This window comes from Eurytemora carolleeae, unplaced genomic scaffold (genome assembly GCF_000591075.1).
Source record: "Eurytemora carolleeae unplaced genomic scaffold, Eaff_2.0 scaffold592, whole genome shotgun sequence".
Classification (NCBI taxonomy): Eukaryota; Metazoa; Arthropoda; class Copepoda; order Calanoida; family Temoridae; genus Eurytemora; species Eurytemora carolleeae.
Window position 1 is genome coordinate 294420 of NW_019397035.1, and position 19828 is coordinate 314247.

The 19828-nt window shown below is 30.7% G+C and overlaps 2 protein-coding genes across 2 annotated transcripts in view; both read left to right on the forward strand.

Moving 5' to 3' along the window:
- Positions 1 to 10990, forward strand: part of LOC111711301 (uncharacterized) — a 16338-nt gene extending 5348 nt beyond the window's left edge. Inside the window, exons 7-18 of the mRNA XM_023485626.1 lie at positions 553 to 631; positions 1359 to 1415; positions 2271 to 2328; positions 3417 to 3486; positions 3818 to 3943; positions 5816 to 5930; positions 6280 to 6335; positions 6835 to 6920; positions 7510 to 7598; positions 9416 to 9480; positions 10096 to 10174; positions 10927 to 10990. Of these exons, the coding sequence (XP_023341394.1) occupies positions 553 to 631; positions 1359 to 1415; positions 2271 to 2328; positions 3417 to 3486; positions 3818 to 3943; positions 5816 to 5930; positions 6280 to 6335; positions 6835 to 6920; positions 7510 to 7598; positions 9416 to 9480; positions 10096 to 10174; positions 10927 to 10978 (932 nt within the window). The 3' untranslated portion in view covers positions 10979 to 10990. The remainder of the gene's footprint in view (positions 1 to 552; positions 632 to 1358; positions 1416 to 2270; positions 2329 to 3416; positions 3487 to 3817; positions 3944 to 5815; positions 5931 to 6279; positions 6336 to 6834; positions 6921 to 7509; positions 7599 to 9415; positions 9481 to 10095; positions 10175 to 10926) is intronic.
- Positions 10991 to 13369: 2379 nt separating this feature from the next.
- LOC111711304 (probable G-protein coupled receptor B0563.6) lies at positions 13370 to 16657 on the forward strand. Its single transcript, XM_023485629.1, has 7 exons — positions 13370 to 13458; positions 14048 to 14136; positions 14699 to 14735; positions 15216 to 15260; positions 15961 to 16029; positions 16374 to 16450; positions 16654 to 16657. Exons 1-7 carry the CDS (start codon positions 13378 to 13380, stop codon positions 16655 to 16657), a joined length of 402 nt encoding a protein of 133 aa, XP_023341397.1. The 5' UTR covers positions 13370 to 13377.
- The last annotated feature ends 3171 nt before the right edge of the window (positions 16658 to 19828 follow it).

The following is a 19828-nucleotide window of genomic DNA, read 5'->3' on the forward strand; positions in this document are numbered from 1 at the left end:
CCCCCCCCCCCCCCAAACCAAATAATTTGTGAGGCCTATTTTGGTTTCTTAATCGTCCAATATAATTAATAAAAAATCATTTCAAAGAAATAGAAGGTTAAAAAGCCATTTTGTGGAATGTTTGCTATGGAGAGATAACATTGATTTGTTGTAAATACGTCAATTATTATGATTCAGAGTAAAAATAAACAATAGAGAATATATAATACAAAAAAAGGGAAAATATAATATTTATAAAATATGAATAATGATTTAAGCCATTGAAATGTCCAGTGTTTGTCTTTGTTTAAGGTTTGTCTAAAAGGATCTGAAATTCTGCCCCAAAATAAAATGTTTTATTCCCTATTTCTTTGCAACCTCATGGTGTAAACCTTTATTATTTCAAACAATTTATCTAATAAAATTCATAGTCTATGACATTGGGTGGCTAAGATATAGGGATTCATGAACTTGAGTTTGCAGCTAAAACTCATAAATAAAAATGATTGTATTGCACAATAAAAAATGATTGTACTGCACAAAGAAATTAGTTGTTTACTTTTATTTGTTAAGTTACTGCAACCTGTGGTGGAAGTACAAATGTGAACGGAACATATTTTCAAAATTCTGGATACCCCTCAACTTTTAATAGGTAGGATATCCTTAACCTTATACCTGGATACCCCTCAACTTTTAATAGGTAGGATATCCTTAACCTTATACCTGGATATCCCTCAACTTTTAAAAGGTAGGATATCTTTAACCTTATACCCCCTCAACTTTTAATAGGTAGGATATCCTTAACCTTATACCTGGATACCCCTCAACTTTTAATAGGTAGGATATCCTTAACCTTATACCTGGATATCCCTCAACTTTTAAAAGGTAGGATATCTTTAACCTTATACCTGGATACCCCTCAACCTTTATTAGGTAGGATATCTTTAACCTTATACCTGGATACCCCTCAACCTTTAAGAGGTAGGATATCTTTAACCTTATACCTGGATACCCCTCAACTTTTAATAGGTAGGATATCTTAAACCTTATACCTGGAAACCTTCAACTTTTAATAGGTAGGATATCCTTAACCTTATACCTGGATACCCCTCAACTTTTGATAGGTAGGATATCTTTAACCTTATACCTGGATACCTTCAACTTCTAATAGGTAGGATATCCTTAACCTTATACCTGGATACCCCTCAACTTTTAATAGGTAGGATATCCTTAACCTTATACCTGGATACCCCTCAACTTTTAATAGGTAGGATATCCTTAACCTTATACCTGGAAACCCCTCAACTTTATTGAGAGGTCTAGGCGATCTTTATGACTTTTTTAAATTATCAAAATTTTGATCGTTTGTTTTTATTTAGTGTTGGTTCCTGTCAGCTAACGATTAATAAATGTGCTTCAGATGTTTGTCAGCTCAGGTTGGTTTAAGGGGATTTAAAGGATTGATGGATGATAATGAAAAAGGGCCATGGTTGATACCAAAACTATGTAATTGTAAGTTTGAAACCAACGTTTCTGTAACAAAAAAATTTGATTCTAGCAATCTCAAATTTCTTCAATCTTAAAGGGATACACTTTCTTTCAGGAACAAAAAAACATTTAATGCTAACTTTTTCCATAACCTATATTAACGTTAAATTAATCACCGTTTTTCTTCTTTCCATGCTTAATATCTATATGTATAAGGTTGTATTCTCTGATCATCTCTCCGTTTGTTTATCCGATCATAACTCATGAACTCCTCCATTAATTTGCCTCAAATTTTGATTGGGGAACTCGAGAGAACCAAGAGAATGTTCTAAACTTGGTTTTGAGAGTCTAAATTGAGTGGATCGACCAAAATAGTAAAATCGACCAAGTGCTGGTAAACGGTGGGAGTAACTATGAGTAACCTGGGCAATGCTGGGATCCTAAGCTAGTGCTGTATATTTTAATTATTAAGATTTCTAAATTTGTTGTTGTTGTTGTTATTTTCCAAAAATTATTAGATTGCTTTAAAGTTTATAATGCTCTTTTTTTACTTTTCTTTGGTGTTCTCTATTTTCCAAGCTTAATATATAAAAAATATATTTTTTAATTGTCCAGGTTTCCATCACTGTTAGATTTATTAAAAACACTATGCTTGTTCAATCAATTGTTACAATTATAATTTCCATCCGTGGCGGTGATTTCTAATGGGGGCGTTGCCTTAACTGCTACTGCATGCTCTTATTATTATTATCACTTTTTTATATCTTGAGAAAGTTTTTTTTTTTTTAACCTTTATTTTCCAGACTTGATATCCTCAGTATGACACTCAGCGGGCCTGAAACTACAGACAATCAATGCCAGGCAAGATCTTTATGAACATTACACTTGGTTAAAAAAAGAGCATTGCATCTTAAAAAAGAACACCATACGCTTAACTAAAGTAAATTGTGCAAAAAGTTGAAATCTTCCATGTTTTTAAATATAATACTATTGAAGAGCTATTGAGAAAAAAATGCTTTGAATTTCTGATATGGAACTGGATAAAGCTTTTCACATACTGTGCATAAAATAAAGAAAAACTAGATGATCTACAAGGTCATTAAGTCGTAATAGTAATATCACATACACTTAACCTGTTCCTTCAGTCAATGTTATTCATGATAAAACGTTATGTTTTCATGATATTTCAAGGTGTGGTTAGGATCTATATTTAATTCTAGCTTTAAATTTAGCTTTAAGTAGTAAATTGATTAAATCTTATATACATATTTTAGCATAAAAATAATGAGATAAGTTATATTCATAATCAAATATGAACAAATATATATATTTTAGGGAGATCAATATATATATATTTTAGGGAGATTAATATATATACATATTTTAGGGAGATCAATATATATATAGATTTTAGGGAGATCAATATATGTATATATATTTTAGGGAGATCAATATATATATATATTTTAGGGAGATCAATATATATATATTTTAGGGAGATCAATATATACATATGTATTTTAGGGAGATCAATATATATACACTTTAGGGAGATCAATATATATATACTTTAGGGAGATCAATATATATATACTTTAGGGAGATCAATATATATACTTTAGGGAGATCAATACATATATATATACTTTAGAGAGATCAATATATATACACTTTAGGGAGATCAATATATATATACTTTAGAGAAATCAATATATATACTTTAGGGAGATCAATATATATACTTTAGGGAGATCAATATATATATATTTTAGGGAGATTAATATATATACATATTTTAGGGAGATCAATATATATATAGATTTTAGGGAGATCAATATATATATTTTAGGGAGATCAATATATATATATTTTAGGGAGATCAATATATATACTTTAGGGAGATCAATATATATATATATATTTTAGGGAGATCAATATATATATTTTAGGGAGATCAATTTATTGTAAGTGGAGGCTCGCCTCTACCAGCCATATGCGGGGTGAACACCGGACAGCATAGTGAGTATTTTTTTCAGATTTTTCATTTCTTTTTGAAAATATTACAGTGAAAACGTAAAAACTTTTTTAGACTCAAGTTCTATCTTTAAACAGTTCATCTTAATTCTATCTGTTGCGTCTGTAAGGAGAAAATTGTTAAAAACGACTCACACCGAAGAACGCAGCATCCATACAAATTCGGAAAGATGCAACATTCAACTCGGATCGTAAACAAATCAATTTAATTCCAAACAAATCATTCAGATATTACAAAACAGTAGTCATGGATTATTTGAAATAAAAAGTGATGCAACTACGTATAAATGACGTCTGTATATAAATTTTGTTTCAGTGTATGTTGATATGGGACTATCCTCAAATTCTCCCATAGTACTGACTGTTGTAACATCAGGAGCTTCTTTTCAAAGATCATTCTCAGTCAAAGTTACGCAGATAGAGTGCTCATCTCTTTCTAAAGGTATAAAAACAGGAGTTTTGGAATTTCAACAAAAAGTTAAAATGAACATTTAATTGATGCAGGTCCAATATACATTGTATTAATTCGTATTACTTTACATTAGTTTTTATGTGCTCAGTTTTTGCTACAAGAAAGTCTGTTTTTTTCTTTTGAGCACAGCTATTTTCTTTGTTCCCCGTGTAAACCCAAGAGGTCTAATTCATAGACTACTGTGACTTTCCTGACTTACTGGTCGACAAAATCAAGATGAAGCATGGAATCTCTGTAACTTGATACAATTTTGTAAATATATTCCTCCCCCACACTACCCCCCCTACTTCCCTATTTCCATTTTTAGCCTGGATGTATAATTTAGCTGACAACCTGACCAAGAAAGTTATACCTCAATATATCCTTTTTAATTAACACATGTGTTACCCCTCCAATATGCTGCTTCCCTTTTCCCCATTATTGGCTAGATGTCTAATTTAGTTAGAAAAAAGTCACTCCTCACGATACATCAGGATCAAATATCAAATATGTTTTCAGCTGTGAGAAGATTTCCCCTCTTCTACCCCCCCCTTACCCCTGCACTCTGTTAACATATACATATGTTTGTGCATGTCTAATTTTGTGTGTTTGTAAAATATACAAGCTGTTGACTTAAAACTTAAATCTTTTTAGTTTCTATTTTCACCACTAGGTGTCCCTGAAAGTTTTCTGTAAAATTTAAAAAAGTAAGAAAATTTAAGATTCAATTTTCTTATTAAAAGTTTATATTTTAGAAGTGAAGATTTGGGATTAAAATAATTTTAACTTTTTCTAAATATAATAATTTCATTAAGAAAATGCACTAGATTTTCTCTCAGGATGTTTTATATATCTTTTAAGACTCTTTTAAATCATATCAACCTATGGTTAGCTCTATGATGAAATGTTTACATTGAAATAGTAAATCATTTCTGAAGTGATCTGGTTAGGGGTAACCTTTGGAGGCGCTTATAAATGACATGCTATTATCTGAGTGACATCTAAACGCTGATAATTCAAATTGACGTGTATTTACACTAGCTTTTAAATTCAAATAAGCTAGCTTTTAATCAACCTAAAAGAGACTAAATAAGTTAACAAACTGTCCAAGCTCTCAGCTAGCAGCTGCAGCTACTAAAAATAAACACATGGCAACAAGATGATTTATGATGGGGGTAATGCACAGAGGTGGGTATGAAACCCGAACCTTTCCGTTTTGAGGTATAGCTAGATTGTTGGTAATCGAGGCCCAAAAAGTCAGAAACACTACTAATGATTCATGTACTTTTAGTCTGCTAATTCCGCATGATAAAAGTCAACTTTTAGTCAGAAGAGGGTGACTTGGAGTTTTATTTTATTGTTTTATTTTGTGCACAGCTGTTTTTCCTTTGTGCATGCACAGTTGTTTTTTCTTTGATCTTTGAGAAAAGCCGATTTTTTTAGAACTGCTGTTTTTTTCAGTTAAGCTGTTTTTTTTTCTTTCAGTTAAGCCGTTTTTTCCTTTCTTTACAGTTTTTTTTGCCTAACTGTACAGCTGTTTTTTTCCTTTGTATACAGCTGTTTAATCCTTTGAGTACAGCTGTTTTATCCTTTGTGTACAGCTGTTTTATCCTTTGTGTACAGCTGTTTTATACTTTGTGTAAAGCTGTTTTATCCTTTTGTGTACACCTATTTTATCATTTGTGTACATCTGTTTTATCCTTTGTGGACAGCTGTTTTATCCTTTTTGTACATCTGTTGTATCCTTTGTTTACAGCTGTTTTATCCATTGTGGACAGCTGTTTTATCCTTTGTGGACAGCTGTTTTTTACTAAAAGATAATGATGCACAAAGAACAATTTCATTTTTCCAATTTTCTTTTAGCTTCTGATGGGTGTGTCCAATACTTCACTGGAGTCAATGGACAGTTTTCTAGCTTTAACTTTAATGCGGGATCTGGTCTGCAGCTTTCAAATACCGACTATACTGTCTGTATCAGGTAATACAGCTTTAAAATACCGACTATAATTGTTTGTACTAGGTAATCAAGTCTTCAAATATCGACTATACTGTCTGTATCAGGTAATGATCAGCTTTTAAATACCGACTATACTGTCTTAATCAGGTAATCCAGCTTTAAAAAAACCGATTTTACTGTCTGTATCAGGGAATTTAGCTTTTAAATACCGACTTTACTGTTGGCATCAGGTAATGCAGCTTTTAAAAACCGACTGTGCTGTCTGCATCAGTTAACTCAGCTTCTAAATACTGACTTTACTGTCTGTATCAAGTAACACGATGACCATTGACCAATGACCATGCATCCTATATTTCAACTTTGTATTTAGGATGGAGCGAAATTTCTGTGGTATTCAATATTCTGCTTGCATTGTCTCAACTGCAAGTAAGAATTATTATAAAGGAACTTTCTTATCCCTGTATATTTGCCACCTGATAGTTAAACTTTGACTACATTTGATGTAACATAATTCATCGTTTGAAATATCAAAGCTCTATGATATCAAATTTCAAAGATATAAGGAATATAAATAAGTTCCATTTATATATATTTTATTTGATTTTATTTCAAAGGTTTTTTTTCCAATGAATTTAAAGAAATTGATCAGTGATCAATGAGCCCAAATTTTATGTGTGATCTGACTCTAAGAATGATTTTGGGTTAGGATTGTGATAAAAATCTTCGAAAAAGTTTCAAAATTTCATCAATATAAACGTGAAAGTAAATATTAAAAATGATCTTAGTTAAAAAAAAATTCCTAGTCAAGTGTTTTTCAAAGCTGTCAAGTGTATGTGGGACAAAGTGTTTGTAAATGATAATATAATTGAATTATAAAACATATTATATATAATAATATCCTATATTTAATTTTTTCTATTTTTAGCTGGAACTGCTATAACAACAACAACGCCAAGAGCTTTCTCAATTACTGGCGGAACTCCTACAGTTGGCAGCGTCGTCGGGAATTCGGTAATATTAGAAATATTTACCGGGGCTAAAGTCCTTTTTGCCCCCTTCCCCATTAATCTAACTTTAATCTGATCTTGCGTATTTTAAAATTGATATAATTTGTTGGGCAAAATGACAGAATTAAACACTTTTTTTGAGAAGCAGGATATTGTTGTTGCTGGGATGAGGCTCAAGGGTGCCGTAGTTTTTAACTTAAAACCTTCTTTTAAACTGGAGAATACAATTTTACCGAGCCCCCCCCCTCTTTTTCTCAATAATCATTCATATATATAATTACACAAATAATGATTATTCAATAATTAGTAATTTGACCTTCTGTCCAACAAAAAATGTTGGCAACATTATTCCAAACATTTCCGCAAACTTTTTAATGATTCAAAACTTAACATTTATTTATTCACAAATTTCGTTTTCTTTTTTGATTTACTTAATTTAAAAAAAAAAAAATTTAATAATAATCGATTTGAAAATATATGTCTTTTAGTTGTTTATTTTTCTGTGCAAATTAATTCAATGATGCAAGCGAAAAAATTAATCTTCAATTTTGTTCAATTTTTTTAAAACTTAATTTAATTTGTTTGTTGTTCAGTGTTTGACAGATTGGATAACTATTCCCTGCGCTACAAATACAAATGATCCAACTACACAATCTGGTAGTCCTGTAGTCTGCGTAGACAGGTATATAAAGTCCTGTAGTCTGCGTAGACAGGTAGATATAGTCCTGTAGTCTGTAGACAGGTAGTTGTATAGTCCTGTAGTCTGTAGATAGGTAGATATTTATTCCTGTAGTCTGCGTAGACAGGTAGATATATAGTCCTGTAGTCTGTAGATAGGTATATATAGCCCTGTAGTCTGCGTAGATTGGTATATTTATATAGTCCTGTAGTCTCTAGATAGGTATATATAGCCCTGTAGTCTGCGTAGACAGGTAGATGTAGTCCTGTAGTCTGTAGACAGGTAGTTGTGTTGTCCAGTAGTCTTCGTAGACAGGTAGATATATAGTCCTGTAGTCTGCGTAGACAGGTAGATATAGTCCTGTAGTCTGCGTAGACAGGTAGATATATAGTCCTGTAGTCTGTAGATAGGTATATATAGCCCTGTAGTCTGTGTAGACAGGTATATATATATAGTTCTGTAGTCTGTAGACAGGTAGATATATAGTCCTGTAGTCTGAAAATAGGTAGATATATAGTCCTGTTGTCTGTAGATAGGTAGATATATAGTCCTGTAGTCTGTAGATAGGTAGATATATAGTCTTGTAGTCTGCCTAGACAGGTGTATATATAGTCCTGTAGTCTGTAGACAGGTAGATATATAGTCCTGTAGTCTGTAGATAGGTAGATATATAGTCCTGTAGTCTGTAGATAGGTAGATATATAGTCCTGTAGTCTGCGTAGACAGGTAGATATATAGTCCTGTAGTCTGTAGATAGGTAGATATATAGTCCTGTAGTCTGTAGATAGGTAGATATTTAGTCCTGTAGTCTGTAGACAGGTAGATATAGTCCTGATGTCTGCGTGGACAGATATATAGTCGTGTAGTCTACGTAGACAGGTAGATATAGTCCTGTAGTCTGTAGATAGGTAGATATATAGTCCTGTAGTCTGTAGATAGGTAGATATATAGTCCTGTAGTCTGTAGATAGGTAGATATTTAGTCCTGTAGTCTGCGTAGACAGGTAGATTTATAGTCATGTAGTCTACATAGACAGCTAGATATATAGTCCAATAGTCTGTAGATAGGTAGATATATAGTCATGTAGTCTGCGTAGACAGGTAGATATATAGTCCTGTATTCTGTGTAGATAGGTAGATATATAGTCCTGTAGTCTGTAGATATGTAGATATATAGTCCTGTAGTCTGTAGATAGGTAGATATATAGCCCTGTAGTCTGTGTAGATAGGTAGATATATAGTCCTGTAGTCTGTGTAGATAGGTAGATATATAGTCCTGTAGTCTGTGTAGATAGGTAGATATATAGTCCTGTAGTCTATAGATAGGTAGATATATAGTCCTGTAGTCTGTGTAGACAGGTAGATATATACTCATGTAGTCTGTGTAGATAGGTAGATATATAGTCCTGTAGTCTGCGTAGACAGGTATATATATAGTCCTGTAGTCTGTGTAGACAGGTAGATATATAGTCCTGTAGTCTGTGTAGACAGGTAGATATACAGTCCTATAGTCTGTGTAGACAGGTAGATATATAGTCCTATAGTCTGTAGGTAGGTAGATATATAGTCTTGTAGTCTGCGTAGACAGGTAGATATAGTCCTGTAGTCTGTAACAGGTAGATATATAGTCCTGTAGTCTGTAGACAGGTAGATATATAGTCCTGTAGTCTGTAGATAGGTAGATATATAGTCCTTTAGTCTGTAGATAGGTAGATATACAGTCCTGTAGTCTGTAGATAGGTAGATATATAGTCCTTACACAATTTTTTTGGATTTTTTAAAACATAAATTAATTATTTTTGAATGTGATATTATTTTTAGAATCTGTGGGATGGTTTTCAATTCTGTTACAACCCCTAACACATCACCCAATGTACCTGTTTACAGTAAGTACTAATATCCGTCTTTTGACACACTGAGTTCAGAAACGTTAAATTTGTAAAAGTTCCTGAAATAAAAAAATTCTTAAATTATGGAAAAATGGAGAAATGCCGCGGTATTTAGCGGTTCAAGAATCAACAGCCAAGACACAATTTTGATCATGCTTTTAAAAAAAATTTAAAAAAATTACCAAACCTTATGATCTCCGTTCTTTTTTAAATCGTTGATTACTGACTGAGTTAATTTGTTTCAATTTTGTTCTATGATAAATGTTGCTTCTCAGTAGTTACTATTTAATTTTATGCTGGTGCAAAGTTAAAAAGGATTTGACACTTTTGATGAAATTGTTTCACCCTTAGTTTCATTTACTTTAAGTTTTAGCAATACGATTAAAGCTTAGGAGGAATTTTCAGATTCCTATTATATTAGACATAAAAATAAATATTTGATAAAAATATTGTCATATTTTTTTCTTGCTTTTTTTTCTATTTATACACTTTAAAATCAAATTCCAGTTATAAAATGGTAGTTGGAACGAGACCAGATGGCTCATTTTTTAACTTGAGAACAATATAAAAATAATGTAAAATAACAAATTTTAAGAAATATTTTTTTTTTAGGTTTTTCCAAGCCGTTTAACGTATTTGTACACACTGATAGCTTGGAGGGTAGTTCTGCTCCAGCTGAATCTTTGAACAGGTTTTTTATTTATAAAATACTAGCTGAAGGGCCCGGTGTTGCCCGTGGCAAAAAAAAATTAGATTTTTTTTTTAAATTAAAAAAAGTATTTTCGATTTTTTTAGCCTATAACATCCCCCGGCCACCCATGAGTATCCACAAAAAATGTCACCCCAATCGGTCCAGCCGTTTGGCCGGCTATAGACAACATGCATATACGAATTTCTTGTTTTATTATATAGATAGAATATCCTTTAAAATAATATAACTTCAGCAAAAAAACATGGCACATGTTAACATTTAGCCTTTAGAAATAAGGTTTTCACTTTTTTACTATTTCAAAAAAAAAACATTTTCTTGTAGAACAATAATTTATTCTTCGTCATATTTCTTCTGTTCGAAAATACAATCAATAAATTCGGACTGACAGCGTAATTCAAAGTGACCCCCCATGAAAAGATGGCAATGCTCGACGTTTTTGTTTATTAAAACTGTTTATTTTCATTTGCGGTTTCTCTCCGAAATGGTTATAAGAAGCAGTACAGAAATTATCATAATCAAACAGTTTTAGAGTTAGAAATACGACGGTGTACTTGTCCTGTACTGTACTGTATTGTACTGTACTGTACTAATCAGATAAAGGTTTTAATCTTTGTATTGCGGGTCACATGAAATTAGGCGTACTGTCCCTTTTAGAAACCAACCAATAGAAGTGGGATAATTTTTAATTCATATTTATTTGAGAATTGAATATTAATTTGTAACAATTTCAGAGGATTTTGTTTGAACTATGTCCAGCAGCCGTGTACCTCATCAACTGGATAGATAGATAATTCTGAAGTTTTGGCGGGAAAACCATTTTTTTGGCGGGAAACTAAATCTTTCAATATTGTATTACCACGTGAGTTTGCAAGGTCTCAGACGTATATTTCAGCTGAAAAAGTTAACAATTCGTAATTTACACAAAAATAATCTTAGGTTAAGTATAACCGTGTGAAATGTTTTCTTTGTTAAAAAATAAAAATTTAGTCATTACATTTTTTTACAAAAATTCAAATCCAATTTTTATATAACTGAAAAATATCTAAAAAAAGAATTTAGTTTTTTTTAACATTTCCAATTATTTGTTGTTTTTTATTGTTTTTTGTTTGTATTTGAACATTTGCTATGTTACCAAAGACCTTTAATAATACTGAGACTACAAGACTTATAAAAAATTGTATAAAATATAAAAATCTAACCCCCCCCCCCTCCCCCATAAAGACAGATTCAGAAATGTTTTAAAAGTTAAATTTATTAAATTGCATTACCCCCCCCCTGCCCCTCTTTTTTTAAAATGTTTGATTTTTGTAAATGTTTTTATTTGTCAATTGGGGTAATCCAATATGACAAAAAATTTTGTTATTTTTTCTCTTTTCAACATTTTTGTTAAAAAATTGAACTTTTTCAATTTGTTTGTTCACGTTTACAGTTTTTATAATGTTAAATATGATGATGTTATTGTTTTGAAATAAAGTTTACAAATTTTCTAATTTTTATTTAAAAATTAAACATTTTAAATAAATGAAATTTATACACGACTATAATTAAAAATCAACGACAAAAATATTGATTTATTAGTTTTATAAAAATAGATTTTTTATATATTTGTTCAATTAGGCAATGTGTGCATGGACAGTAAAAACCTTTATACAAGATAAATATTGTAATCTGGGAACTTATGAATTGTTGAGCTCTACTCCGGTTCTTTTGATGTCTGAGACGGAATTTATTGAATTTGAGGTAGGTTGCTTAACTGCATACTGTCTATTCAAATACATCTAGTAATTATCCTATAAAACTGTGGAATAGGGCTCTGATGTGTGTTTAATGTTTTTAAATTTTATTGGTATACCCCTGACCACTGTAGATATTTTAAGTCTCAAAACCCAATGTTAAATAAATATCAAACTGAGCTAAAGATATTTGTTTGAATATTTCCAAGGTATTATTAATGCAAATTTTTGGAGACCCAAAATTTTCTCCAACATTGTATCAAGTAAATATAGTATTTATATCTGAAAAAATTAATAACCATGCTTAAAAGTATTGCATTAAAGATATCAGTTTTAATGGAATGCAAAATTAGCGAAGATTACTTCTTAAAGAGTTTAAATAGAAAAACAAATATTCAAACCCAATCGACATTAAAAAAGTTTTTTTTGAGACACTCTTTATATCCTGGTAAGATAAGATTATTGGAGACCAATTAGGGAATATAAGAGTAGTTTCCGTCAGAATTATTTATGTCCTTATTTACTTATATCTAGTCCATTCAAGGTTTCCACTAGCGGAGGGACTAATTAGGGAATATAAGACTGGTTTCCGTCAGAGTTATTTATGTCCTCATTTACTTATATCTAGTTCATTCAAGGGTTCTACTAGCGGAGAGACAAAGTTTACAGTTAGAACCACAAAAAAGAGGAATCCTTGCTACATTCAGTATTTCCAATTTCGTAATTTCCAATTGATATATTTTCAAAAAAGTGAAGTGAATATTTTTTAAATATGTCATTTATAACAATTGCATATTGCATTCTTCCGTAGTTTTCTGGTTCTCCCGATAAATGTTTTATTTTTAACACAGCGTTTAACCTAAATTTGAGGTTCTTAAACAGGGTTACCCACAAAGAATGATACTGAGTAATTAAGCCTTCTGCCTTGAATTTAGTATTTATATGTTTTTTTTCAATGATTTAACAAAGAAAGAAATAAGTTGTTGCATGGAATCATAAATAAGAAAACATTCAGTTTAGATTCCGTACAGTCGTCTCTGAAGTCTTATCCATCGCGGGTAACCCTGTATATAAAAATATGTATCAAATGCATAATAATTTCTAACTTTTAGATTCCGTTAAAAAATACATTTTAGATGATTAAATATTTTATTGGGCAGACCAAATCTTTAGTTGGTATTAAACTGACTGCAGCTTTATTACATTAATAATCAGGGATTTTTAGGAAATATCATAAATGATCTAATTAATTTTTCTATATTATATATACTTTTTAAAAACATGTTAAATCCCCCTAATCTAAGCGTTCGGTGTGTACAGCAGTCATCTGCAGTACATTGAACGAAGAAATTGCGGATTTTGGTGGAGAGTGAAATTGGTAGTTCTTGGTAAGAATTTGTATGTTTATAAAAAATGTAAAAAAAACGAAATGTTTAGATTATCAAGAAAATGATAGATATACAGCTGGTTGGATCAATTCCAGACCTTTGCACAAATTGTACAGAACAGCAAATCACAATGGAGTCTAGGGTATGAATAGAATAAATAAAATTTACAAAAATTAAAAATCGAAATAAAAGTTAAAACTTAAAATCTTTTATTATCCTGATTTAAAAAAAAGTTTTTGTATCCGAATATGTTACAATGTGATCCTTACACAGAATACAGAATTGTGTTGGTTTGTTTAAAGATTTGACAAACAAACAAAAAAGTTTAGGGTTGCAGGGAATCATGAACTATATACACTTAAATCCAAAATAAGCCAAACATCAAAAGAATTCATCAAATGTCACTTTCTGATAATGAAATGTTGCAGATATTTAGTTTTTTAATTAAATAATTATAAAAAAAGATTTACGTAAAATAGTATAAAACCCATCGAGAAATTGTCAAGACAACTTTTAATAAATTCTTTCGATGTATATGGCTAATTTAGGGTTTAGTTGTAAATAGTTCATGATTCCGTATAACCGCAAACTTTTTTCTTTGTTTGTCAAATCATTAAACAAGCCAATACAATATTTAAGGCAGACGACTCTAATTTAACCTTGAGATCGTCTTTCTGGTCGTCTTTACAGTCTCATCCTTTGTGGATAACCTTGTATTTTGTTTTTTGCAGATAAATCTGGTAATATATGGAATCCTGGGCCCTGTTGTTATTTTGTTTGGTTTGGCAGGAAATCTACTGAACGTTATCGTTTTGTGCAGGAAATGAAAAAAAACTAAATTTTGAACTTTTTCCTTTTTTTAAAAAATTTTGATCCTTCAAGAGAATCACGCACCTCTACCCCATTATTAAAAGTAAATTCAACCTATATGAAGAATAAAGTATGACCGCGTCATCCTTGTTGCACCGGCTAGTCCTGTTGATTGTCTGCTTTATTAACCCAATGTCCGTGCGGTACGGTACAAACTTGGATCGGAAAGGTTGACCGAGCTCGGAAATTCAAATGTACTAAGGCTACCCGTGGAATGTAAACGTAATTCTTTTTTAAACCTTATTTTCAATTAAATTCTCACAATTTCCCTCGATCAGGGTTTCTGCAGCATAAATGCGCAAAGAGAATTGCTCTATTTAAAGGGTAATGTTGTGAATCGGACATGAAGGGTCACTTGAACTTACATTTATTACAACAATTTGCATGCACATATATTTGACATTAATTTGAACATTTAATACACACATAATTCATGAACAACTTTTTATATCTTTTTTATTTATATTTTAAGTAATTTTCTTTTTAAAAAACAGTGTTTTTTTCTTTTAAAGAGATGAATACAGTGATTTTATGTATATGTACATGAAGGTAAGCTAAAATACTAGTTAGCTGGGGGTGGTATTTATTTCCTTATTTACTTATATCTAGTCCATTCAAGGGTTCCACTAGCGGAGGGACTAATTAGGGAATATAAGACTGGTTTCCGTCAGAGTTATTTATGTCCTCATTTACTTATATCTAGTATTCATGTTGGATTTGCCACTAGCAAAATAAAATCGAAATAATTTCAATAAAATAAATAAAACTGGCAGGTCAAGGCGCCACGCTGGAATTTTGTATAATAGGAATTGAGTCTTTGCCACAAAAACTAATTTTCTAATCCCTATATCATTGCAGCCCAATGTCGGAGACCTTAGATATTTCAAACTTTTTATTCTGTTAGTTAAAATAATCTAAGTTTGTAATATCTAAGGCTTACGCCTTCTGGTTGCAAAAATATAGGAATTGGAAAATTCGAGTTTGTGGCAGAGCTCAATTCCTTTATATCAATACATAAATTTGATCTAGGGGCTGGCAGTGGCAGATATTGGATACCTACTCATGGCGTTGCAGGTAACATTATCATTAATTTTAGTCAAAATATTCATCGTTTCTTTCGATAAATTGTCGAGTTTAACTCGAAAACACTTTTTTCCAAGAACTACTCTAATTTGTGATCTGAAAAATATCGAAATATATTTAGGATTAACCTCGACTGTTAAAGTTGAGAATTCTACACTAGTTTCTAACTTGTGTTTTTATCCAGTTCTGTTTGCTGGGTAGAATTATATATTTTGAATTTAGATGTGTATTTTTCAAGCAACCCTAGGAGATATTATTACCGCTGTTTGCTGGGTAGAACTAATTAGGGAATATAAGACTGGTTTCCGTCAGAGTTAGTTATGTCCTCATTTACTTATATCTAGTCCATTCAAGGGTTCCACTAGCGGAGGGACTAATTAGGGAATATAAGACTGGTTTCCGTCAGAGTTATTTATGTCCTCATTTACATATATCTAGTCCATTCAAGGTTTCCACTAGCGGAGGGACTAATTTTGGAATATAAGACTGGTTTCCGTCAGAGTTATTTATGTCCTCATTTACTTATATCTAGTCAATTCAAGGATTCCACTAGCGGAGGGACTAATGATGGAATATAAGACTGGTTTCCGTCAGAGTTATTTATGTCCTCATTTACTTATATCCAGTCCATTCAAGGAAGGAGATATTATTACCGCTGTTTGCTGGGTAGAATTATATATTTTGAATTTAGATGTGTATTTTTCAAGCAACCCTAGGAGATATGATTACCTCTGAGGCCCTCGGTATCTATCAGTATCAGGTTTAAAAAAAATGTTTTTTAAACGAAAAATGTAAAATCATTTCTAAATTATTTTAAACAGAAAAATATATTTTTAAAGCAACTGCCTTTGTATTTAAAGAGGTTTTAAAGAGTACCTCTTAATCAAAATGTTACTTTTGCAAAGTGTTTAATCTTATAGATTTCCTCAACTGTTTTCTAAGCAGAAATGCACGTACACAAGTCACTTTTTAAAGACAAACCATGGACATAGGTTTCTCATTCAATCTTGAATAGCCTTACCTTACCCTGTACATTTTTATGAACTTCTGAAACTGTTTAGAATATTAAAAATAACTTTTGGTTAACAATGCTTATTTTTTAAGATTCTTGGCCCTTTATGGAACGCATTTCTGGCGACCAGCGATTTCATCGTCGTTTGTATGACGATAGATAGATACAGGCATTCATTTTTAAATATGATTAAAAATCTGATAAAATGTTGTCATTTGTTATTTTTGAAAATGCACCAATCTAAACAGAAACATTCGAGAAAACTTGAGAACAATTAAAAACAGCGAATTTCAAATCCTAGTTTATATAAATAAATACAAACGGGCCTCAACCTTTCGCTCCAGTAAAGAAAATGTAAATTTTTATCTGGAGATAAACATTTTCGACAAAAGCTAAATTTAATGATTATTTAAAACAATTTTTCATTGCAGGACATTGAATAACATTGAGAAAGTCAACCTGAGAGAAAGAATGCGAAAAAGGTTAATTTTTATGAATTATGAAAAAAATAAGGGAACTTTTTTGAAGTTACAAGTTGAAAAAAGATTCTGTAGACATACTTTCAAATCACACTTAATTTGAGGCCGATTCAAAACAAAATGAATTCTCTTAATTTCCACCGCTGCCCTTTAAGTTCACAAAAAATAATTACTTTTTATTAAACGACATGTTAACCAAAGGAATTGAATTTTTGTTTCAATGTCTGATTTTCTAACACTTATTTTTAACTATGATTTCTGTTATATCAAATTATCTAAGTTTGAAATATCAAAAGTCTACTCCACTTATAGGTTGCAAAGTATAAAGATTATAAATTCAGAATTTGTGGCAAAAGCTAAATTTCTTTCTTAATTTAATTTTAATGTTTAGACGAAGAATTCAGATAATGTGTGAAATGTTCTTCTGTTTTACTCTAAGTTTTGGAACACATATTCCATTATTCTACCTTTATAATGTTACAAAGTAAGTTATTCATTTTGATTGAAAAAGTTTTGAAACACATATTCAATTATTCTACCTTTATAATGTTACAAAGTAAGTTATTCATTTTAATTGAATAAGTTTTGGAACACATATTCCAGTATTCTACCTTATGTTACAAAGTAAGTAATTTATATTAATTGAATAAGTTTTGGAACACATCTACCATTATTCTACCTTTATTATGTTACAAAGTAAGTTAATTATATATTAATTGAATAAGTTTTGGAACACATCTACCATTATTCTACCTTTATTATGTTACAAAGTAGGTTAATTATAATAATTGAATAAGTTTTGGAACACATCTACCATTATTCTACCTTTATAATGTTACAAAGTAGGTTAATTATATTAATTGAATAAGTTTTGGAACACATATTCCCTTATTCTACCTTTATAATGTTACAAAGTTAATTATTACTTTTGATTGAATAAGTTTTGGAACACATATTCCATTATTCTACCTTTATAATGTTACAAAGTAAGTAATTTATTTTAATTGAATATCATGTTTTGGAACACATATTCCAGTATTCTACCTCTATAATGTTACAAAGTAAATTATTCATTTTAATTGAATATCATGTTTTGGAACACATATTCCATTCTTCTACCTTTATAACGTTAGAACATGCATGGTAGTTAATTGAGCTCAGAATGCAGCATATAACAGAATTTTTTCAAGATTCTTAAAGGATTCATTTGAGACCTATAAGAAGTTTTTACGGCGGATAATTGTTCAGCAACAAATTCAATATTTAAAATCCTCCTGGATTGCCCATTCTGGAAAGATGATTTTGAGAAACGGTTTTATTAAAATTATTTAATAAAAACCATCCCTCCAAAATGAACAAAGCATGAAGAATTTAAAGATTGAATTTTCGCTCTTGCTGAACAAATATGAACTGTAAAAACAATTTATAGGTCTTAAATGAAATCCTAAAAAATTGCTGTACAATTATTGCATTCTCAACTCAACTACCATGTCTAGCCAGACACTCCCTTTGAGAACCTATAAACTCCCTTTAAGAACCTAAATACTCCCTTTGAGAACCTATAAACTCCCTTTAAGAATCTATAAACTCTCTTTAAGAACCTAAATACTCCCTTTAAGAACCTTAATACTCCCTTTAAGAACCTAAATACTCCCTATGAGAACCTATAAACTCCTTTTAAGAATCTATAAACTCCCTTTAAGAACCTAAATACTCCCTTTAAGAACCTAAATACTCCCTTTGAGAACCTATAAACTTCCTTCAAGAATCTATAAACTCCCTTTAAGAACCTAAATACTCCCTTTAAGAACCTAAATACTCCCTTTAAGAACCTTAATACTCCCTTTGAGAACCTATAAACTCCCTTTAAGCTTTCGGAAAAAAAGATTAAAACAATGTAAGATTTCAACCTACCATGAAATTTACTTAAATTTGACATAAACAAAGCTATATTTTCAAAAAATTTAAATTTAGTTTTGCAGGAAAAATGGTTGCAAAAAATTGTGCATAATGATAATGATAAATCAAATGCTTTGAACAGTATGGGCATTTCAAACATAATTAAATCTTCTCCCATCCTCTTGTTCAGTGTGAATTATGGGGGGAGAGGCGGGGGGATTGTTTCTCCCGCCCCCCTTAAGGTGATATCTTAAAAACTGTTTGATATAGAATGTACAAACTTTTTTTGATTTTGGTGAAATATCAATTGCACTAATAATCGATCGAACTATAAACGTACATTCGTACTAACGTTTTTCTGGACATAACGTTCATTCACACTATAGTGCGAATGAACACAATTATACTTGTTCAATCAAACTAAAATCCGAGTGGAATTGGCTTTTTGAGCACCATGGAGAACTATTTTTTTTAATTCTAGCGGAATTCGGCTCATTTAATCAATTTTAGCTGAGGAATGAACATATTTTTGTAGGAAAATTTTAAAATAATGTTCAATTGTACTACAGCTAAAAGTGTGGGTAAAGTCGAAGAATTAGTACAAATAAACATATTTTAGTGCAAATGAACAAAAAAATGTTCGATCGAACTAATTAAATACTAAATTCACCATTTTGCAGCTCATAAATTATTATTAGTACAAATAAAAATATTTTAGTGCAAATGAACAAAAAATGTCAAATCGAACTAAACTTACAAATTTCACCATTTTGCCCATAAATTAAAATAAGTACAAAAAACATATTTTATAGTGCAAATTAACAAAAAAATGTTCGATCGAACTAAAAATACTAAATTCACCATTTTACTCATAAATTATTATGAGTACATATAAAAATATTTTAGTGCAAATGAACAAAAAAATGTTAATTTGCACAAACTTTCAATTGCACTAATTAATTACAGAAAAAAAAATTAGTTCGTTTGAACAAATATTTTTAATATACCAGATCAATTGCACTAATGATCATTTGTACGTAATGGCATGGTAGAAAAATAATGATGTTCAATCGTACCCAGCTGGAAAATTATTTTTTCTTTCCACCGTTTTCTTATTTTCTACTGTGATCGGAACTCTTTTTTTCATCCGCAAATGTCTTTTTGTGGAG

Coding starts and splice junctions, on each gene's coding strand:
- LOC111711304 (XM_023485629.1), top strand. CDS start 13,378: ATGATAGATATACAGCTGGTTGGATCAATTCCAGACCTTTGCACAAAT. Junction 14,736..15,215: donor TTATGTATATGTACATGAAG/GTAAGCTAAAAT, acceptor AATTTGATCTAG/GGGCTGGCAGTGGCAGATAT. Junction 16,030..16,373: donor TCGGTATCTATCAGTATCAG/GTTTAAAAAAAA, acceptor TTATTTTTTAAG/ATTCTTGGCCCTTTATGGAA.